The 22965-nt window shown below is 57.1% G+C and overlaps 1 protein-coding gene across 1 annotated transcript; it reads left to right on the top strand.

The window, feature by feature from the left end:
* The first annotated feature begins 11052 nt into the window (after nucleotides 1–11052).
* Nucleotides 11053–21127, top strand: LOC138915552 (ral guanine nucleotide dissociation stimulator-like). Its single transcript, XM_070222305.1, has 14 exons — nucleotides 11053–11232; nucleotides 11671–11787; nucleotides 12652–12842; nucleotides 14295–14407; nucleotides 14541–14902; nucleotides 15685–15900; nucleotides 16260–16363; nucleotides 16841–16907; nucleotides 18439–18492; nucleotides 18911–18985; nucleotides 19550–19582; nucleotides 19948–20069; nucleotides 20276–20379; nucleotides 20705–21127. Exons 1-14 carry the CDS (start codon nucleotides 11098–11100, stop codon nucleotides 20860–20862), a joined length of 1851 nt encoding a protein of 616 aa, XP_070078406.1. The 5' UTR covers nucleotides 11053–11097; the 3' UTR covers nucleotides 20863–21127.
* Nucleotides 21128–22965: the final 1838 nt, after the last annotated feature.

Below are 22965 nucleotides of genomic sequence, written 5' to 3'. Positions count from 1 at the left end.
CCTTCTCAAAACAACAGCATTATAAAGATGGAGAACAGATGAGTGAAGGCCAGGGGCTGGCCGGGCAGATGTGACTATGAAAGAGCAGCACGAGGGAGGGCTTGTGGGGATGGGACAGTTCTGTGTGTGGATTGCAGTGGTGGTGGCGCAAATCTGCATGTGTCATAAAATGGCATAGAACCGCGCGCGCGCGCATACACGCACACGCGCGCACACACACACACACCGCCCAGTGAGCTCATGTCAAACTAGCGACATCAGAAGTCTGCGGTCTGTGGGTTTAACACTGTCAATTCATGTCCTGGTCGTGACACTGTACTAGAGTCCCGCAAGATGTTAACCCCCGGCAGAAGCTGGTGGAAGGGTCCAAGGCACTCTGTACTATTTTTGTTGCAACTTCATGTGCTTTCATATTTATTCAAAGGGAAAAGTTAACAGTGAAAGACACAACAGGACACAGCCTGGCACGTAGTAAGTGGCAAACAACACGGTTCTCGGTGACAATTCTTTGCGATTGTAATTGCACGTTCATTTCCAGTCTCTCTCCATACACAGTGACCTTGGTGAGGGACGGACACACCTCACTAACGTCGTCTGCCCTCTGCCCAGCACAGAGCACGCGCCCACTCAATATTTGTCCACTAAATCCCCCGTGGTCCCTGCGCCAGGTGTTCTTACGTCCACGTTCACGGACCCTCCACGACAACCTTAGGCAGTGTTATTCTTCGTGCTGGGCAGGTGAGGAAACTGAGGCACAGAGAGGGAAAGTAAATTGTTCCAGGTCAACACACTGGACCGACGAGGAGGTGCCATGCCCTGCTCTGGAGGAGAGCAGAGGCTGTCCATGGCAGCTCCAGGGTCCCTCACGGCGGCTCCTCTCTGCGACTGCCAGGTCCTAACTTTGAGGCCAAATAGCTTGACTTCCTAGAGGGAGCTGGAGAGAGAAGTCACCTACCTGTGGCGCTGGGGGGGGTCGGTGGCACCAGTGGGTTCTGTGGGAGGAGCATGGAGGTCACAGCAGCTGAGGAGAAATGGTCTGGAGTGAGACCGGGGACTCCGAGGGGGGGGCATGGAGGCCACCGCGTGCATCTTTCCTATCCAGCCTGAGCCACTGATTGCGGGTCCTCTGGCTTCTTCTCCCGTGGGTGCCCTGGGATGAGGAGATCAGTCGCTCTCCCTAAGGGGCCTGCAGCACACGGTCATCAGAGCCCTGAGGACTCACCGCGGGGAGTGAGGGCTGAGGTCCGATGTGTAACCTGCTGTGAGAAAAGGAGACAGAATTGGCATGCAAGAGGAGCACGAATGTCCAAAATACGGCCCGAGGACCACCAGCCCCACCCACAACTGACACTTCCAGTCTACACGGTTCCACATTAGGATTTAGGAGCAACTATCTCTTATTCCTAAAAGGCTGACAAATCAAAGATCCAGTCCCTGTTTTCATGAGTTTGCAATTTATGTGTGAGATCAATGCGCTAACCTTGCTCGAACATGGGTTTGCAAATTGTGCTCTTCAGGTTCCAGAGGTATTTAGAGGTGCTGGCAGGGAGAGAGAGGAATAGCCAGACTCTTGAATGCCCATTGGCTTCAGAGGGATACTCTCTTTCATCTGACTGGAGAAAGGCTTCTGTGCCTCAGGCAAGGGGACGAATCACAGCCCCAGAGTGCAGAGCTGCAAAGGGAAGAGAAGGATTCACAAAGTGCAGGGCCTTGGGGTCCCTGAGCCCTGAGGGAGGTTGCTCAGCTGGAAGACTAGACACACAGGATGGCTCCTGAGGAACACTGGAGAGTGCACATCCTCCTGGGGCCCATCCTTAGCTTCAGTATGGGGTTACTAAATAGATGCTCCCCAATGACGTAGAGGCTGTCGCTGTCCAGGATGAAGGAGCCCAGCTGAGTGCCCCCACAGGTCTCATGTCTCAGCTTCCGTGACAGCCCCTCTTTTTCCAGCTTAAGGCCCACAGTGTCAGGATGGTGAGTGAGGACAGTATCATCTCCGCCGGCTGTTGCAGTTTTCTCAGGCCTGGAGCTGGAGGGACACAGGCATGGGGAGGTGGGGACTCCAGGCAGGGGCGCTGAAACGCCTCCCTGAGGGAGGGGACAGAGACAGCAGGAAGACTGACGGGCAGCTTGGAACAGCCTTGGTGCTGGGGGAGGGTTGTAAGTGAATAGGACAGCCAAGGTCCCTGAACACAGAGGACGTAGCACCTCCAATTGTTGGTGTCGGTGCTCAACTCTGAAAGGACGTTCATGATACGGCAACGCACACCCTAACAACAAAGCATGCGGCAGCGAGCGGAGGAGGACTCTGGGCACAGGACCAGGTGAAGCAAGGCAACATCAAGTTGCTTAAATTGCAGCTCTGCCACTCACTTTCTGCATGCCTCTGGGTAAGTCTCCCAACCCCTCTGGCTCCTTTTCTTCATCTGTCCAGTGAGGTGAGAGTTCAGACCTCACAGCACTTAGCACTAGTAACTGTTCGATGAAAAGCGGCCATTTTCCTTAGGTATTAATAGGGCCCGCATTCTTGGTGTCAATGGACCTGGCAGGGAGAGAGACTGAGCCTTTTGAAGGCAACACTTAGGGCAAGCAGCCGTCCTGGGATGGAGGCGGCGATTGGGCTGTGTGGGATCTCAGAGCCAGAAACATCTCAGGGCCAGTGGAAAGGGAAGACACGCTGCATCACGGCTGCAGGACAATGGCGAGGACCTTTGGAGCTGGGTCGTTTCATCCTCAGACAAACGGGTTCACGACTGGGAGGTTCACACGAGGGCTGAGGCCACCCAAGTGCTCCTGCGGGGGTTCCCACGTGCTGGGGTCCTTCTCACAGTTGGGTGTAAGAAAGGGTGCGAGTCCTTTACCGCTTGTTGTCTACATGTCGGGACCTTTGCTAAGCACTTTTCATTTTCATCCTCACACAAATTCCTCTCCCCAGTGAGAAGCAGAGTCTACTTCCCCATCTCTTGAATCTGGGCTCGGCCACATGACAGGCCTTGGCTAATGGATGTTAGTGAATGTGACGGAAGCAGAGGCTTGGGAAGCACGTGTACACTAGGGCTTGCCATTTCTTGCTGCTCCTGGAACTCGGAGCAGCTCAATGAGCCCAAGGTGCCCACTGGGGGATGAGAGAATGTGCGGGAGACCCGAGGTCCGCCAGCCAGCGGCCGACCGCAGGCACATCAGTGAGCCTCAGCTGAGATCAGCTGAGCCAGCCCCGGCAGGAGAACTTCCCAGCAGCATTCAGAACAAATCACTATCCAGCAGAATGTGGGCTAAATTGGTTCTGCAGAAAAGCAAACTGAGCCCTTCCGATTGACCGATGAGGTGGCCGAGGCACAGAGATGTTTAGCAACTGGTCAGGGACACACAGTCTTGAAGCAGGGAACTAGGATCGGAACACAGGCCTGTCAGACCCCCCAAAAACCATGTGACCACTGTGCTCTACTGCTCAGGAATCCTTCTGGGGGCGCGCAGACATAACTTGGTCTGTAGCACATGTCACATATTTAACATTCTGCTGGAACTAGGCATGTTACACAAATGGTTGAGCTGGTCAGGATGGAGCGGTGAGGAAGTGGAGAGTGTGCATCATGTCTACAGCATGTAGAAAATGTGCAGGGTCTTGACTCACGAAACAAAGAATTCCTGAAGGCGGAATTCAAATTTCAGGACTCCGGTTTATATCCCATGACTCCAGACTCACATGGCAGGATTAAGGGATGGGGAGGCCCAGCCTGGGTCAGGACACAAGCATGAAAAAGACTCATAGACTTGACTTTTTTCTTCTTTTTTTTGAGGAAGATTAACCCTGAGCTAACATGCACTGCCAATCCTCCTTGTGTGCTGAGGAAGATTTGCCCTGAGCTAACATCTGTGCTGATCTTCCTCTATTTTATACGTGGGATGCCTGCCAAAGCGTGGCTTGAGAAGTGGTACATAGGTCCACGCCTGGGAGCTGAGTGGGCCAGTTCACCGGAACCACAGACCGCTGAAGCAGAGTGTGCACACTTAACTGCTACGCCACCGGGCCAGCCCCCATGGACTCAATTTTAAAAATGAATCTTCAGAGCTGGGGTACGACAGGTTCCACGGCATCAATCAAGCCTCTATATCAGGTTCCTGGAAACTCAGGGGCTCTCAGATCCACATTGGGGCCAGATGAGGAGACAGGGCTAGAGTCAAAGTCATGACTAAGATCCAGAAAGATTTTCTGTCTGTTCAAATAGAACCCACAAATGTGGACACGTACAGACATTGCTACATTCATGCATTCATTCCAGCAAGCAGCATAAAGCGAGTGTCAACTAGGTACTCGGCGCCAAGGTGACAAATGCATAAAGACTGAATACAGCAAATGATAGTAAATTCCATGAAAGAAATACTCAGGGTGATATGGGAAGAGAAAACCTGAGGGCCAGGTGTGTATTCAGAAGTGCTACTTCATAGAAGGTGGTCTGGCAAGGTCTTTCAGAGCAGCTGATGGTTGAGCTGAGATTTGAACGGCAGTGAGGTGCCAGGCATAGCTGCTCTGCAGGAAGAGGCAGGATAAAGGCCTGATAGAGGTTAGGACATTAGTAGAACAGACAAGTGTCTGAAGTGGTTAACGACAGAAAGAAACCGAGAGAAAAGATGAAATGAGACAGCTATGAGGAACAAAGATTGGGAATGTGGAGGTCCTCACACACAGGAGAGACAAGACTGAAATTCTTTTGCTAAACGTTGTTTTCTTTCCTCCTCTTCTTCTTCTCCCCAGTGCCTCCCAGTACATAGCTGTCTATTCTAGTTGCAGATCCTTCTAGTTGCACTATGTGAGACACGGCCTCAGCGTGGCCTGATGAGTGGTGCCAGGTCCGCACCCAGGATCCAAACGGGTGAAACCCTGGGCCACTAAAGCAAACCACATAAACTCAGCCACTTGGCCACGGGGCCGGCCCCCTAGACTGAAACTCTAGCCCAACGCTCAGCAGCCCTGCTATCTCTTCCCTCCAGGGCAAAGGCACCTGCTGAAACGACAAGTGTTAAGCAACCCCAAAAGGACTACGAAGGACAGAGGCATCTCATGAGGAAACAGTGCACAGCTACTGAGCCTCTCCCCACTCTTCTCAGGACAAGAGCATGTTGATCAATCTTTTAGAAGCATTATCTATTGTTTCAACGTGGGAACCCCCGCAGGAGCACTTGGGTGGCCTCAGCCCTCGTGTGAACCTCCCAGTCGTGAACCCGTTTGTCTGAGGATGAAACGACCCAGCTCCAAAGGTCCTCGCCATTGTCCTGCAGCCGTGATGCAGCGTGTCTTCCCTTTCCACTGGCCCTGAGATGTTTCTGGCTCTGAGATCCCACACAGCCCAATCGCCGCCTCCATCCCAGGACGGCTGCTTGCCCTAAGTGTTGCCTTCAAAAGGCTCAGTCTCTCTCCCTGCCAGGTCCATTGACACCAAGAATGCGGGCCCTATTAATACCTAAGGAAAATGGCCGCTTTTCATCGAACAGTTACTAGTGCTAAGTGCTGTGAGGTCTGAACTCTCACCTCACTGGACAGATGAAGAAAAGGAGCCAGAGGGGTTGGGAGACTTACCCAGAGGCATGCAGAAAGTGAGTGGCAGAGCTGCAATTTAAGCAACTTGATGTTGCCTTGCTTCACCTGGTCCTGTGCCCAGAGTCCTCCTCCGCTCGCTGCCGCATGCTTTGTTGTTAGGGTGTGCGTTGCCGTATCATGAACGTCCTTTCAGAGTTGAGCACCGACACCAACAATTGGAGGTGCTACGTCCTCTGTGTTCAGGGACCTTGGCTGTCCTATTCACTTACAACCCTCCCCCAGCACCAAGGCTGTTCCAAGCTGCCCGTCAGTCTTCCTGCTGTCTCTGTCCCCTCCCTCAGGGAGGCGTTTCAGCGCCCCTGCCTGGAGTCCCCACCTCCCCATGCCTGTGTCCCTCCAGCTCCAGGCCTGAGAAAACTGCAACAGCCGGCGGAGATGATACTGTCCTCACTCACCATCCTGACACTGTGGGCCTTAAGCTGGAAAAAGAGGGGCTGTCACGGAAGCTGAGACATGAGACCTGTGGGGGCACTCAGCTGGGCTCCTTCATCCTGGACAGCGACAGCCTCTACGTCATTGGGGAGCATCTATTTAGTAACCCCATACTGAAGCTAAGGATGGGCCCCAGGAGGATGTGCACTCTCCAGTGTTCCTCAGGAGCCATCCTGTGTGTCTAGTCTTCCAGCTGAGCAACCTCCCTCAGGGCTCAGGGACCCCAAGGCCCTGCACTTTGTGAATCCTTCTCTTCCCTTTGCAGCTCTGCACTCTGGGGCTGTGATTCGTCCCCTTGCCTGAGGCACAGAAGCCTTTCTCCAGTCAGATGAAAGAGAGTATCCCTCTGAAGCCAATGGGCATTCAAGAGTCTGGCTATTCCTCTCTCTCCCTGCCAGCACCTCTAAATACCTCTGGAACCTGAAGAGCACAATTTGCAAACCCATGTTCGAGCAAGGTTAGCGCATTGATCTCACACATAAATTGCAAACTCATGAAAACAGGGACTGGATCTTTGATTTGTCAGCCTTTTAGGAATAAGAGATAGTTGCTCCTAAATCCTAATGTGGAACCGTGTAGACTGGAAGTGTCAGTTGTGGGTGGGGCTGGTGGTCCTCGGGCTGTATTTTGGACATTCGTGCTCCTCTTGCATGCCAATTCTGTCTCCTTTTCTCACAGCAGGTTACACATCGGACCTCAGCCCTCACTCCCCGCGGTGAGTCCTCAGGGCTCTGATGACCGTGTGCTGCAGGCCCCTTAGGGAGAGCGACTGATCTCCTCATCCCAGGGCACCCACGGGAGAAGAAGCCAGAGGACCCGCAATCAGTGGCTCAGGCTGGATAGGAAAGATGCACGCGGTGGCCTCCATGCCCCCCCCTCGGAGTCCCCGGTCTCACTCCAGACCATTTCTCCTCAGCTGCTGTGACCTCCATGCTCCTCCCACAGAACCCACTGGTGCCACCGACCCCCCCCAGCGCCACAGGTAGGTGACTTCTCTCTCCAGCTCCCTCTAGGAAGTCAAGCTATTTGGCCTCAAAGTTAGGACCTGGCAGTCGCAGAGAGGAGCCGCCGTGAGGGACCCTGGAGCTGCCATGGACAGCCTCTGCTCTCCTCCAGAGCAGGGCATGGCACCTCCTCGTCGGTCCAGTGTGTTGACCTGGAACAATTTACTTTCCCTCTCTGTGCCTCAGTTTCCTCACCTGCCCAGCACGAAGAATAACACTGCCTAAGGTTGTCGTGGAGGGTCCGTGAACGTGGACGTAAGAACACCTGGCGCAGGGACCACGGGGGATTTAGTGGACAAATATTGAGTGGGCGCGTGCTCTGTGCTGGGCAGAGGGCAGACGACGTTAGTGAGGTGTGTCCGTCCCTCACCAAGGTCACTGTGTATGGAGAGAGACTGGAAATGAACGTGCAATTACAATCGCAAAGAATTGTCACCGAGAACCGTGTTGTTTGCCACTTACTACGTGCCAGGCTGTGTCCTGTTGTGTCTTTCACTGTTAACTTTTCCCTTTGAATAAATATGAAAGCACATGAAGTTGCAACAAAAATAGTACAGAGTGCCTTGGACCCTTCCACCAGCTTCTGCCGGGGGTTAACATCTTGCGGGACTCTAGTACAGTGTCACGACCAGGACATGAATTGACAGTGTTAAACCCACAGACCGCAGACTTCTGATGTCGCTAGTTTGACATGAGCTCACTGGGCGGTGTGTGTGTGTGTGCGCGCGTGTGCGTGTATGCGCGCGCGCGCGGTTCTATGCCATTTTATGACACATGCAGATTTGCGCCACCACCACTGCAATCCACACACAGAACTGTCCCATCCCCACAAGCCCTCCCTCGTGCTGCTCTTTCATAGTCACATCTGCCCGGCCAGCCCCTGGCCTTCACTCATCTGTTCTCCATCTTTATAATGCTGTTGTTTTGAGAAGGTCGTATCAACAGAATCAGAAAACGTGTGACCTGTGGGGCGCGGCTCTCAGCATAATGCCTCTGCCATGTGCTACCTCCTCTGAGAAAGTCTTGTGACCTTCATAATTTCCCTACCAGGATGATTCTCCCCATTTTACGGTTGAAGAAATGGAGGTTCAGTCATGTTGAGTGACATGCCCAGGGTCACATGGCTGGGGAAGGAAAACAGGGGATCTGACCCCAAACATGACTCACGGATGAGGCCACAACCACGGTACCCGAGCTCTGCACTGCGGCGTCTTTCTGGGAGTAGCGGGTGGGGTTGGGGAGGGGTAGAGACGTTGAGAAGTGACTTCCTTGAAGGACTGACATTTGCTTCCCATTAAGAAAAAGGTCTCTTCCACGTTGGATGGGACTGAATGCAGTTGTTTCCTTTCTTATCCCCCAATCGGTGAAATTGCTCCAATCCTGTTACTTTGAACTTGTAAACTAGCATCAATCAGGACCACTCCAGAGCCTCACCAGGGTCCAAGATCTCAGACCCTGGACACCTACCTGGCCCATATGCTGACTTGAGGGCCCCAGAACCTGCATCTTGACCCCCCGCTGCATTTTTAAGTGCCTTTTGATTGTGGCAAAGTATGCATAACCTAGACTTGGCCATTTGAACCATTTTTCCGTGGACAATTCAGTGGCATCAAATGCATTCACAATACTGCGCAACCATCACCGTGTTCATTTCCAAGACTTCTTTTCATCATCTCAAACAGAAACTCTGTCCCCATTAAACACTGCCTCCCCATGACCCTCAGCTCCAGCCCCTGTGAACTTCTATTCTTCCTTCCATCTCGATGAATTTGCCTGTGCTCGGCACGTCATGTAAGGGGAACCGTATCATAGGTGTCTTTCTGGGTTGCGTTTATTTCACTGAGCGTAAGGTTTGCAAGGTTCATCCACGTTGTACCATGTGTCAGAAGTTCATTTGTTTTTAGGGCTGAATCTTCTTCCTGGGAACTATTGCACAGAAACACCCAAATTACTTCTACCAATTTCCCCCGGCCCTGAAAATTAACACGGAGAACCTTTCAACACCTTTCTTCTCCAGACTGGGGGGGCTCTGAGGAAAGGCCATTGTTACTGGAATAAGCAAGGGCAGGCTGGGAGTGGGGTCTCAGGGAAAGACGCCCTCAGGAGGTACCAGGGAATCCCCAAATGGATGGGAGGGTCTCAGCAGTAACTGAATTCAGGATGTGGTGGAGTCTCAGACCGGGTGCTAGTTCTCTGGCCGTGGGGTGAGGGGCTGGTGCTGCATGACAGGGAGAGAGGACGGCTCACCGTGTTCCTGGGACACCTGCCCCACGGGAGAGAGGGAAGGCTAGTGCGCCTTCCCGACGGACTGGTGGTGGGAAAAACTCAGCCTGGAGGAGACAGCCGTGTGCCCGGGGTAACCAGAAGGAATTACGTCTCCTTCAGCCAAAGCAGACAGCCCCTCGTCCTGGGCTCACTTTATCCAAATGGGAGCAAGAAGGAGGAAACAATTGAAGACGCTTCCAGATGTGAGATGTGTGGTGGCAGAGACTGTGCCTGGGAGATTCTGAAAGGCCTCACTGAAGTGACCTAGGCTGTGACCAGAAGGACAAGACTGAGCCACGCCTGCGTAGGTCCGGGAACAGGGAGTCGGGGGAAAGGCGCTGTTGGTGCTGAGACTCTGGGGCAGAAGTGAGCGTGAGCAGAGGAGGTCAGAAAGCTGCCCAGGCGGCTGGAGGGAGCCTGAGAAGCAACAGGAGCTGCGGCAGGGGCGGCGGTTAATGGGGCCAGACCGGGGAACCCGGTAGTCTGCGTTCATTTGGGTTTCTCTCTCACAACACTGCTCCCAAAAGTTGCACCTCTGAAGTACGAATATTGAACTTCTCCCGGTTTCCGTGGTCTAGGCATTGGGCACGGCTTAGCTGGGAGCCTCTGCCTCCAGGTCTCCGTGAAGCAGGACCTTCAGTCTCAACTGAGGCTAGACTAGGGGAGGATTTGCTCCCAAGTCACTCACACGGGTGGTGTCAGGAGTCATTGGGACTGAGAGTCTGAGTCTCCATGTGACTGTTGGCTGGGCGCTCCCTCAGATCTCGCCTCCCTTGGCCTCTACATAGGGCAACTGAAATCATCGCCACTTGCTATCTCATTTCCAGAAATGTGACAGAGAGAGAGCGCAAGAGATGGAAACAGAGGGGGAGATAAAGGGAGGGAACTCAGGAAAGCAAGCAAGAGGGAAGTGACAGAGTTTTTGTAATTAAAACTTGGATGTGACATTCCATCAGCTGGGCTGTATTCTATTGCTCAGAAACCAGTTACTCAGGATGTAGTGGTTCCACAAGGATGTGCACAGCAGGAGGGAGGGAGCGCTGGGAGCCTTGGTGGAGGCTGCCCACCACATAGGCCGACAATGAGGCGCTTGGGTCTGGTTCTAAGGCCAACAGGAGACTGGGAAAGGTTGAATGCTAGTGAATGACAATATCTGAATTTCCTCGAACTTCCAACCCTTGAAGGTGCAGAGACCTGACAAGGAGCCCCCAAGGGGCAGTGACTTTTCCCAAATCACACGGCTGGAATCCAGGCCTGTTTGGAGAGGTATTCCCGACTGCATCCACCCCTTCTTGTAATTCTTCCACCTCTAAGTTCGGGGACCAGACCCAGGCGGCACCACCTCCCAGATATGGGAGGCGTTATCACATGTCCACCCGAAGACGTCCCTGGGAATGTGTTTCTAGCGCCATCCCATCGTGCAGGTTGGGAGACTGGGGAGGCCCTGAGAGGCACAGTGGCTTTTCCAGGACACAGAACTGCTAGGAAAAAGGAGATCCGAACTGGGCGCTCTCTCTTCAAAGCTGGGGCGCTGGTTCCGATCCCAAGGAGCTGTGGGGAGGGCTGTGATGGAACTTTCTGTACAGCTCGGGAGATGACACGGGCAAGGAGGGTGAGCGGTCAACAGCCCCGAGGGGGCTTTGGGTGGGTCTGATGGAGGGAAGGGCCCCCCATCCTGGAACCTTGGAGACATGACCTCACTTCCTTGGCGACCGACCCCAACAGAGCTTAGAACTCTGGTCACCAGGCAGCCATTTTGTACACATAGCCCATTTGACCAGAGACACTCGACACAGGAGGATGTGTTCGTGTATCCCCTCTTTGCGAGGCTCTGGCGCACAGAGAGCCAACAATGACAGTCTTCTCCAGCGCTGTCGACACTGGCTGAGACCGCACCTCCAAGACCTCAGGCCATTCGGAAGAAGGAACCCTCAGGTAACACAAGGCAGCCCAGGGCGGGCCACTCCGGGTCAGGCCACAAGTGTGATCCCACCCTCCCATGCGGGCAGCCCCACACCCCTTGACCCTTATTGTGTGTGTGTGTTGGCGGGCATGGAGTGACGGAAGGCAGGGATGAGCGTGGAGCTACCCTGGACGGGAGCAGACGGTTAGGGCTTGGAAGCCTGGCGGTATGTCGTGTTCATATCCCAGGTGGTGGCTGGCAGGATGGAAGGTGAGTGCTGGGAGCCAAGCCGCCCTACCCGTAGGTGAATCCCAAGCCCGTGAGGTGTCATCTCATTCGCTCCCTGTCTGGAGGTCTATGCGGATGCCCCTCTGTCTGTGCTCGGTGTGCGGGAGAGTTTTCCCCCTGTGGGCAAGTGCAGGCAGGCCCCTGCTACCTGCCGCCGCGGCCACCGGACGCTGTCTTTGCAGAGCTCCACCCAGGAGATGGTCCAGGAGCTGGCGCATGGGTCCTACGGCTCCATCTCCCTGGACAGGGGGCAAGTGCAGCAGACCACCGACCTTGCCCGGGGCTGGACTGAGGGGAGAGTGAGTGACACCCGGGGCCCTGAGATCACCGGGGTGTGTCCACAATCCAGAGTCAAATCTGGAGCCCTCCCCTGGACCCGCCCAGGGCTTTCCCACTGGAGTGTCCCAAGGGCCCAGTCCCAAAGGAATCTGGACTTCCACGCCTCCTCACCAGCTACCTAGGAGGGTGGGAAGTCGCTCTTTCCTAACCCTAGGCGGAGTAGACAAAACACTGATGTTTGCGCTTCACACTCGGCCAGGGGCATCTTTGAAATCTGCCATTTTCTGAATCTGAAACCTCTGTAACGAGGGTCTCAAACCTCCCTTTCGTGTAAAAGAAAGAAAAACCAGCGTCCTTTCTTGTAGTCAGCCAGATCCTCACAGCGTCTGTCTGCCCGTGCACTGTCTCCCGACTGGGGAGGGCTGAGGTTCCCACCAGACATTTCCCTTCATGTCAGGAGCACATGAAGCCTCAGGTGGGGGAGCGGGGGAGTCCTGCAGCCCTGGCTTAGGGCGGTTCTCAGTTCCGACCCACAGGACCCTGAGCAGCCACTTGGCAGCCCGAAGCTTCCGTCCTCTCATCTCTAGAATGGGGATGTTTGTGTTGGATTCGCTGGTCAGTGCTCTTAATGCACGCTTTGGTGCGGGGCGGTCTGTCCTTGCCAAGCCAGCCAAGTGTCCTGAGGAACTCATCGTATAATCCTCCCCCCGCCCAAACTCAAATTGGACTTTTCAAGCCTGGAAACCGGTTGGCTGTGGGCAATCCTGTCCCTCCTCTGCACACATCCCTGAGGGGCTCACAGTTCCTGGGGGACCTCCAGACCTTGACTTCCTGGAGGTTCACGCTGGTGCTGGTGACTCTGTGTCCTTCCTCATCTCACCCAGCGCGGAGAGTCACTCGGGCAGCGGAATGAGGCCTGCAGGATGCGGGCCCTCCAGGCAGGCCTGCTGGAGAGGCTGCCGCCGTCCATAGGACCAGCCTTGGCGCCTCGAAACATGGCCAACGTCACCACCATCGTGTTTGACTGCGCGGCTGTCCTCACCTCCCACGGGGTCCTGGACCACCTACTTGCTACGTGAGTGCCCAGCCCCTCCTCAGCACAGTGGTGACTCTGCCCACTGCCAGCTGTGTGTCTTGGAAACGGCCCTCCATCTCTCTGAGCTTCGATTGCTCCTCTGCAAAGTGGAGTGGGAGAGGATAAACTTCATCGGGTTCTGGTGGGCACGAATGGGATGAGCCACGGCAGGTGCTTCCCTGGGGCCTGGCTCTACAGAAGGGGCTGAGAGACGTGCCGTGGTTGTTCCTGGTTATTCTTTCCCTCTCCCCGATGAAGAGCAGTCTGCTCCCCCATCGCTGGGATGGGGCCTTTCTGAGTTTGCAAAGGCACACGGAAAGCACTCTGGCAGGGAGTGTGGGATTCCATGCAGCTGGTCGTGGGGCGGGTCCTTGGAGTAGCCAAGGAGGGGTCTCTGGGGCCGCAGAGGGGCCCCAGGCCCACTCAGCTACCGGGGATGCTTCTGGTTGGAGTTCATTCGAGAACACTGTATATTAAGCACCTGTGACATGCGGGAGCTTTAGAGACACTTGGCACAACGCAGTGAATGAAGCAGACACAGCCCCTGGACCCCCGCAGCAGCCTGAGACTCAGATAGTCACACACCATATCATCCACAGATCCTGTCCCCGGCCTGTCCCAGGGGATGCCCTCCTATGCTCCTTTACGACTGGAGGCCTCTTCCCACGTTCTCATGCATGATGGACCCCAGCGCCAACTAAAGACCTGAGTGTTCTTTGAGTGCCAGACGAGGGCCTCCTGTCTCCACAGAACAGGGCTGGGGGAGAACAAGAGGACAGAGGACTGTGGCTGGGGCGGGCCCGGCACAACTCTGATCTCACTCATCTTTTGATTCCTCTGGGAGGGCTGAGGTCTGATGGCTTCTACTGCAAGGGGATAGGAGTGAAAGAGAGCTGTGGGTGGGGTCCCAGAGCCCCTGGGAACCAGAGGGGAGGCTGGCTTGAGCTGTTCCCTGGCGACCCATCCCCACCACAGTCCCGTCTCCCTCCGCTTCCCCTTCTCCATATCCACCCCTTCTGACCACCACCAGCAGGCCCAGAAGAGAAGGGGTGTTAGCGAGCCGCTCACACATCGGCCTCAGTCCTCAGTCCACTTGCACAAGGGCGTGGAGGGCTGGGCTGGACTGTGTCCAGCCTCTTTGCGAGAAGAGTGGCAGTGGGAAGAAGAGACTCACACAAACCCCGTGTTCCACCTGCTGGATGAGCAGGCCTGCCACTGCCAGGATGGCCACACAGGAGTCAGCGCCGGGGTGGGACTCCCCCCTGGTGGAAAGGGGCAGGCACAGGGCCCAGACCCAAAGCAGGGTGCCTTGGGAGGACAGTGTGGAAGCGACGGCCAGGCCTCTGGCTCTGTGGCCCAACTGCTTCCGCCCAGTACCGCGTCTTCTATGGTGGGAACCTGGCTGGACCCAATGCAGGATTTCTGGGAGCCCACGCCCTTTCCCTCTTTCAGGATGCGGCTGGCCTCTCTGCGTGTCATCTGGCCTGGGTCGCACCTGGGAGGCCCTGCCTACCTTCCCCAGGTCCAGCTGCAACATCTGGGGCCCAGGAGGGCAGAGCTGGAAGGTGAGGGCACAGCAGTCTGGGAAGACTGTCTGCGGTGGGGTTCACGGGCTGGGGTTCCCTTCAAGACAGCGGAGTCTCTCCTGTCTTGTAAAGTCGGGTACGTAGGTGAAACTTTCTCTTTCTCCCGCTGCAGCGCCAGTTCCAGAGCTCCTGCCGGCTCTAGAGCCAGAGCAAGGGCCAGCTCCGGGGCCAGAGGCAGCTCCAGCTGTAGTTCCACCGTCCGCGCCGGAGCTGGAGGCGGCCTCACCACCAGCAGCCTCACCTCCAGCAGCCTCACCTCCATCGGCCTCTCCAGGGCCGGAGCGAGCGCCATCAGCTTCAGCCCCAGTGCCAGCTTCTGAGCTGGAGCAAGATGCGCCATTGACTTTTGGACGATCTCTGCCTCCAGCTGCCGAAGTCACCGCAGAAGCGAGCGCCGAGCTGAGAGAGGAGAGGCCTAAGCTGCTGGACTTCCCTCCGAAGCTGGTGGCCGAGCAGCTGACCCGGATGGATGCGGTGAGCAGCGGGGCTCTTGGGCTAGGTGGGGCCCGCCTTGGTGGGCCATCAGCTGCCCCAGACCTCCTGTTCCCTCAGCCGCAATCCAACGATGTGGGTGCAAGTCACAGCTCCCCCACTTACCCACCGGGTGACCTGGGCCACCTTCTGGCCCCCAAGTCCTTGCTGTCCCCACATGGACAGTAGAGAGCACACCAAGGGCGGGCACCTGCTGGGCAGAGTGGCTGTGCGGATGGATGAGGTCGAACAGAGAGGAAGCGGGGCAGAGAATAGCCCTCTGGTGGGGGAGGGAAGCTCACTGGAGTGCTGCCAAGTCCTGGGTCACTCACCCATCGGCCCAGGAGGCCTCAACAGCCTCCGTACTTATTAGACACCTAGTGCGTCCTTACCGACATGGAAGACAGGCAAACAAAGCCCATGGTTGTTGCTGCCTCGGGGGAACGTGCAGCTGAAAGGGGAGTGGGACCAGGGGGTGATGAGAACGGGTGGAAGATGCCCCTTGAGATGGGCAGGTGTGAGCCGTGTTCTGGTGCTTGGGGGAAGCAAGACTGGGCTGCGAGCCAATGGGACTTCTCTTCCCCGCCCCTATTGGGTCCTCGGTCATCCTGCGCTGGGCGGCCTCAGCGGACACAGACAAAACCCAGAGACTCCCAGAAGCTTCAGGCCACCTCCTCAGGTTCCTGAGCTGCAGCTGACCAGTGCCTCCTGCCTGGGGCTGCGGGGGCCTGCAGACTCTGAGCTCGGGTGTGGCAGGGTCAGGTGACAGTCCCCATCCTCCCCAGGAGCTGTTCAAGAAGGTGGAGCCCCGCCACTGCCTGGGTTTTGTGTGGTGCCAGCGGCCCAATGGGAGCAAGGAGTACCTGGCTCCCACGGTTCGGGCCACTATCAACCAGTTTCTTCACGTGTCCGGCTGCGTCATCACGACGTGCCTTGGGGACCTCAGCATGACGGCCCAGGACAGGGCCAGAGTCGTCGAGCTGTGGATTCAGGTGGCCAAGGTCAGTAGCGGCAGGGCCCAGGGAGCCCCTCCCTGGAGTCAGGGGGACTGCCCCTTCTCCTCTCGCAGCTTTCAGCCTTGAAGTCGGTGGTCTGGGCCTCGGCAAAGTCCTAGGCCCCTTGCTGCCAAGGGCCTGCTGACCTTGAGTGCTGGTCCCAGTGGTGGGAAGCTCCCTTCCCGCCCTGGGTTGAGCTAAAATCTTCCTGCCCGCGAGCGTTACTCATCAGCTCCCAGGTGTGCCCTCCCTCGCTTCCCTGGGCATCTGCCTCATCCAGGACAGCAGAAGCCCACGAGGGGACACAAGCCAGAGGAAGCAGGGCTCCAGCCCGCCGTCGCAGCTCATTCCCTTCCCTTCCTCAGGAGTGCCGAGTCCTTGGAAATTATGCGTCCCTGCGTGCCATCGTGTCTGCTCTGCAGAGCCCCTCCATCAGCCGTCTGCAAAAGACATGGGGACGAGTTGCCAGGTGGGTAGGCCGTGCTCCATCCAAGCACCACCAGGGCGGACCAGACATCCCCCGTGCGACTGCCATGGACCCCTCATTCAGCTAGGACCATCTGGGAGGCAGCGGACCCTAGGGATGGGGACTGGCCTCCTTGCTCGGGTCTCTGAGACTCTCTGAGACCCTAGGCAGTGGCTCCCCCCTTGTCACATCCTGGATTGAGCCACACTGGAGATTTCCAAGGGTGTACTTCGCAGCAACGGAGCCCTCATCGGCAACCAACGCTGTTAGAAACAATGTGCTCAGTCGGAGTGGGAATGGAGGCCCCAGGTGACCGCAGGAGAGCCTCCACCCGAGTCCCACGGTGACCTCAGAGCTCCGAAGAACCCGGGGAAAACCCTCGTCCAGGCCCCAGGCCCTTTGAACCTTCCGGGTTCTCAGCCAAAGGCATTTCGCCTTCAACCGCCCCGGGTTTTCTTTCCTCCTTTCCTCTCCCCTCAGGAAGAGCTCTCGAAAGTTGAAGAGGTTCATCAAAGACCAGTGGGTGAGCAGGAGGCAGCTGGTGAAGGTAAGACGGAGGCTGCACATCTGGAAGGAGGGGGAGCGAGAGGGGAGGGGACCCGGCAGGATGAGCTTTGGTTCTCCTGTCACGTGAAGTTGGTCAGGAAAAGATGGACAGGAAGAGGGATGTGCTAGCTCCATGGGCAGGTGGGGGCAGTTTGGGACAGGAGGCCAGGGGCATGGGATAGAATGGTGCGGGCTGGACTGTTCCAGGAGGCTGAGGACCTGGCAGAAGGTGCCGGTGTCTGGCTTCCATGCTGCTCCATCAGCTGCCCTGCATCTTCCTCCTGGCCACTGGCTGGAGCGAGTGGGCGGGCTTCCTTTCTTCCGAAGTCAGCCCAGTCTGTGCTCAGGAAGCCAGGGCCCCACTGCTCCTTCTGTCTTCACTGTGCCTCGCAAGAAGGGCACCCTGCCTGCCTGAGGGATGGGCACTGCCGGATCCCACGGGCCGGGGGCACTCAGGGGCTTCCCAGCCTTGGGACGGACACTGGACCTGGGACAGATCTGTGTCCCCTCGGTGACTCCCCACTCTGGCCCCTAAAGTGGGCGCTGCAGACAGTCCCAGTGGGATGCTCACCCAGGTCCTTGTTGGCGATGACATGTGCCCCGGAGGGCAAGGGCAAGTGCCCAGGGAACTGATGGCTTCTTCAGGGATCCTTCCCGCCCAGACGTCAGAAGTTTCCTCGTAAAACAGAAAGGAAATGCCACCCCGCAGTGCCCTGGTCGCCCCCTCCCCTGCTAGTCAGACGTGGCATTCGGGGTCCCCATCCTGAGCGGATGAAGAAAGAATTCTGTGCAGGGGAACTCCCTGAGGGGATCCTAGGGAGCTGAGGGCTTTAGCAAGGCCTTGGCCTCGGCCTGGGATCAGAGACTCCTGGGCGTTGGGGCTGGCAGAAGCCACTTGACCAGGCCTCCTGAGACACCTCATCTCCCTCCATCCGTGGCTCGGCCCAGCTGGGGGCCCGAACACAGCCTGAGAGTCCCGAGGACAGCACTGTGGTCAGCGGCTGGGCAGAGGGTGGTGTGAAGGCAGAGGAGACAGGGGCCTGTGGCTGGGAGGGGGAGCAGCCTCTCCTCTGGGGCCCCCTGAGCAAGTCCCTGCCCCTGTGTGGGCCTTGGTCTCCTCATCTGGGAGCCAGAGGGAGATGAGCCGTGGTGCAGGCCTCACAGTGGGTGCCGAGGCTCAAGGGTGGGGAGGAATGTGGGGAGCTTGGACCTGGCTCCAGAGGCAGGCTTGAGCGGAGAGCAGTGATGACGGTCAGATGACGCTTGGGCCTCAGGAGACTGTGGGAGGCAGACAGAGTTCGTCAAACCTTCCAGACGAGGTAACAGGTTCAGGGAGGCCTGGGCGGGCCCAAGGTCACACAGGAGTGAGTGTTGGAGCTGGGATGGCTCTGGAATCAGAGCACCCTGGAGGCGGGAGCCGCAGGGGCACCAGGTGACTGGGGCCACATGTCCAGGGTCCCCGATCTGGGAGGGGTCTGGGAGGACACTTGGAGGGGAGCGTCGGCTCACTGGCCCTGTCAACACCCTGGCAGGAGGCGACCTCTATGTTGACCAGCCTGGAGACGGGCCCCACAGGTGCCCAGAAGGTAAGGGTGCCTGTGGAGGAGGGGCCCAGGAGTCGCAGGAGAGGGGACTCCCCTTCCTAGCCGGAGGTCTCTACCAGCAGAGAGGGAGCCTTTCTCCTCCAGCCCTGCTCCTGGTGCCACAGACCTGAAATGCCTGCATTGGAAGTGACCAGGAGGAGGCCTGGAACGGATGGGCGCACAACGGATTTGGGACAGGGAGGGGCGGGGACCACGTACCCTGGGTTTTGCCAGAGCCGGCTGCTGGGAGGTGCCTGGAGGAGTTTGGGGTTCCTGGAGGAGAGAAGAGGAGGAAATTGGGGGGAGGCCGCCTAGGTGGGTAGCTTGGGCTGGGCAGGAGGCTGGGGTGAGGAGTGGAGGAGAGGTCTTTGACGGCTCCTGAGAGCGGGATCTCATCACCGTCTCCACCCCGCTGGCACAGGGGCTCATCCCCTTCCTTGGCACATTCCTCAATTACCTACTGCTGCTGGACACCAACATGGAGGATTACCTGGAGGTGAGTGAGCCTGGAGGTGGAGCTGGGGATCAGGATTCGGAGATTTGGGAGGAGAGACTTGCACTGAAGCTTGAGCTCACAACCCTTGGCAGAGTCCTCTCGTGAGGGCCTCACAGCCACCCCGGGAGCTGGGTGTCATGGCCATCTTAGTGATGAGTGAATATAGGATCCAGGTGAGCCGCCAGTCCAGGCTGCCTGACTGCGGAGCTGCTGGAGGGTGTGTCTGAGCTGGACTCAGCCTCTCCCTCAGGCCCCGCCCCTGCAGGGAGTGAAGCCAGGCCCCTCCAAGGCAGGAAGCACACGAGTGGCTGAGCATCCCTTCCTGCCTGAGGCCTCAGTCTGTCTGTCTGTCAGAGAGGGCTGTCTTAGAATGTCCCTGAGCCATAGCCCCGTGGCCTCCTTGCTCTGGAGCTCAGAGTCTTGCCCGGGACCCATTCCCGTTTCTGGTAGCGCCTGCTCCCTGGTCGACCCTGCTGGTAGTGCAACCTGAGAAAGGGTGGAGACGGGGGCTAGCTATGGGCTAAGGGGGCTGTTGCTCATGGGCTTTGGCTCTCTGCCTTCCAGGGAAATGAGATCAATTTTGAGAAAAGGAGTGAGGTGAGCAGCTGTGGCCTCCCCGTGCGGAGGGTGGGGCTGTGGCAATCAGAGACTCCTCCGGGGAAGACCTTCTCTGGCCCGATGCCTTGGGCCTTGCTTTCCTTGGGAGAGTTCGGCACCCAGAGCTGGGAAAGCCGTCCCATTGGTGCGTGGGGGAAGGGGCTGGCACCAAGGACACCTTCCTGCAGGAGGAGCTATTTCAAGCCAACTGTGAGAACGAGCAAGTCCTGCACGGAATTGGAGGGAAGGAGGGTTCCCATGTGGGCCAAGACCCCAGACCAGCTCCTTGACCCTCTTCTCACCTGTCTGAGTCCCCAGCACGGTCCCCCACCCAGGCCCCGTCTGCATCATGTCCTTTCTCCCAGGAATTCAAAGTCACCGAGCAGATCTTCCTGCTCCAGGAGGCAGTCCATCTTTACCACATTGAGGCTGAGGAGCGATTTGGGGCCTGGTTCGAGGCCATGGAGCCCCTCAGCGAGGATGAGAGGTGAGGCGGGGCAGGAGTTGGTGAGGGCAAGGCGGACTCTCTCTGATGGCCAGCTCCAGGGAGCCCGTGCCCGTGGCTTCCGGGTCAGTCCCGGGGCTTGTCGCATGGTCACCCGTGGGGCCCTGGGACTCCAACTGCTGGCCGTCTCTGGGAGGGTCACCTGAGGTGTGGCTCCCGGTAGCTGAAAAGTCCCCTCTGTCCTTTAGCTACAGCCTGTCCTGCCACCTGGAGCCCCCACAGGAGAGGGCCGGCAAGATGCGCCGGTTTTTCCTGCCCAAGAAGAACCGCGCGTCTCTCAGCTCAGGGCTCGGTGAGTGTCCAGACAGGCAGGGACTGAAGCCAGGGGCTCCGGAAAGCTTCGGGCTAAGCACGGGCCTAGGGAGATGGACAGCCGGCACGGGGATCCCAGCTCCACTGCTGACCAGGCCTGTGAGGGACAATTCCCTTGACCTTTGTGGGACTCAGCTTCCTCTTCTGTGAAATGGGTGAAGCGAAATGCCAGCTCCCATGTCAGGGACAATGGGGTAGTGTTGACTGAACACTCAGGACAAGGTTTGGAGCAGAATGCAGTGGGGCTGAGGTGTTGGGCTGGGATACTGGTGTGACCCCCCCAATCATCAGTGTCTTCTCTTCAGTCACCAGACCCCTGACGCAGAACCCAGCAACAGTGGCAGATCCCGGTCCTTCCAACAGCTCGAGTGCAGCCTGCTCTTCAGCGGCGGGGACGCGGCTGGGAAACACGCGGGGCCCCAGGCCGGCTCCTCCCATGCTGATGGGGAGAAGAACATTCTAAGCCTTTTCCTGGGAGCCCTGGAGCCCAAGAGGGAGGGGACGACCCCACCCCACAGGCCTGGCAGCTCCACCCCAGCGCCTGTTTACCACTTGGGAAGGGGCCGTATTTCTTTCGTGTTAGTAGTTAGTGCTAGTTTTGAATTTGATGTTAAAATCCTGTTTCTGTTCCAGCCTGCGAGTCACGGTCTGGTTCTTTCCCCTCCTGTGCTCGTGTCAAGGAGACACAGACTCTCGCGTTCCTCCTGGAATGAAGAAATCTTGCAGGGTCTCGGCTTATTGTATGTGAGAGAAGGGAGAAGGGCCAGGCCCCTCCCTGGATACTGAGGGACACCTCCGCGCCCCCCCTTACTCAGAGGACGGCTTCATTTCAGTGTGGTTCACGTGGGCCAGGAGCAGAGACAGCACCCAGAGCTCCTGGCATTTAGAGGGTGGAGGTACTTTCACAGGCAGAGCAACAACCACTGGAATGCGGGTGTCTTTAAAATGGCACGGGCCAGCACCACGACCTGCCCCAGGACAGTGGCTGCTTTTCCACCCCTTTGGAGGAGAGGCCACGTTTTCGGCTTCTCTTGTGGAGGTTCCTCTTCACCAGATGTTAGGAACTTGTCGTTTTCTAATGAGGCTCTGGACAGCAGCAGCTCTAAGTGCAGAGAACGATGTAAAAGCTCAAAACGTGCATGTGGAGGGTCAAGGCCGGAGAAGGTCATGTGCAGATGGACTAAGGGCAGGCAGGACCCTCCCTCCCCCGGCCCCTCTGGGGGCTCCATGTTCACCCTTCACCTGGATTGGAATCCTCTGGGATCCTGGTCCACGGCTCTGAATTCCTTTCCCTGCAAGTTTGGTATCCAGGGGGACAGATCTGTGATGCAGCTTTGAAGGCTACATCTGGGCATCCTTCCCGACGCATCACTGCTCCTTGTCCACCAGGATTTCCTGCCTCCGTGCACTTCCTTCTGCAATTCTTGGAAGGGCAGAAATTCCCTCGAATGCCTCGGCCTCTCTGTCCCGTACCTCGTGGCCACTCCTCCCTGGCAGGGTCTGACGGATCACGGGTGGAGTCTGCTTTGCAAACATTAGATACCCTAATCCTGGCCAAAGAATGACCTATACTCTCCCTCGCTGCCCAGGGTGACATCTGGGCCCCTGTGGTTCTGAGGTGTGTGGTCTCAGGCAATCACCTGTTCACACACTCAGGCATGTTGTTTCTGACTCATCCTAACGGGGCAGGAGGACCTGAGCCTATAAACCATGCAGCCCCTCGGAGGGCTGTGTTCTCTTGCCCAGCCTTATGCTCCGTTTATGGTGTGGGTGTGAACCTTTCCCGTTGGAAGCTTTCAGAGATGAGTCGTGAGAGGAGGGTGGTTGAGGGGTCCAGCAGGGAACGCAAGCAAACGGATGACGGGTAAACACAGCCTGACAAAATTAAAACACTTAAATGGTTCCAGTCTGGTGGTGAGCAGACACTGCTCCGAGCTCACTCCAAGAACCCACCCGGTGACCAGGAGCTAGAGGGTTACCACCTGGCATTTTGAACGCCCCCCCCCCCCACCCCACCCCGGGAAAGACCCTGTAAGACTAGGACCACAGGAAGTGCTTGGCCCTTCTGAGTTCTCCCCTCCTTTCTGATGGCTGCAAGTGTCACCCAGACACACAGCAGCGTGAACCCTGCCAGGGAGGCCTCCTCAGTACGGCCAGCAGCTGAGGAGAAATGCTGGTTCCCAGCAGCCCAGGCCCTTCTTGGTATGGCACAGCCATCCAGGAAGGTGACTTTCTAAATGGAAGCCGGAGCCGGCTGTACCTTCCCGCCACAGAGAAAGAGAAGTGCCAAGTCCCAAGGCTAGTGCAGGCCCAGGAGGAAGACACCGTGTCCAAGGGGTTTCCCTCACAGGGCCGTGAGGCTCCTGAGAGCCGACCCTTTGGTTGCAGCGCTTTGTTTGTCATGAGCCTACCAGACGGCAGAGGACAATAACTCGCTGCCTCTTTGGGCTTCCAATGGCCAAAAATGAACTGATCGCCAGCAAAAAGAGGCCCACATGTGCAGCACCTGTATCTCATCAGTCTTTATGTTACTTTGATATAAATTTTAGAGAGAGAGCTATATATA

This window comes from Equus caballus, chromosome 9 (genome assembly GCF_041296265.1).
Source record: "Equus caballus isolate H_3958 breed thoroughbred chromosome 9, TB-T2T, whole genome shotgun sequence".
Taxonomy (NCBI): domain Eukaryota; kingdom Metazoa; phylum Chordata; class Mammalia; order Perissodactyla; family Equidae; genus Equus; species Equus caballus.
The sequence above is the reverse complement of the archived record's forward strand: the minus strand, read 5'-3'. Positions and strand labels throughout refer to the sequence as shown.

Coding starts and splice junctions, on each gene's coding strand:
- LOC138915552 (XM_070222305.1), top strand. CDS start 11,098: ATGTGTTCGTGTATCCCCTCTTTGCGAGGCTCTGGCGCACAGAGAGCC. Junction 11,233..11,670: donor TCGGAAGAAGGAACCCTCAG/GTAACACAAGGC, acceptor CTGTCTTTGCAG/AGCTCCACCCAGGAGATGGT. Junction 18,493..18,910: donor GCCCCACAGGTGCCCAGAAG/GTAAGGGTGCCT, acceptor CCGCTGGCACAG/GGGCTCATCCCCTTCCTTGG.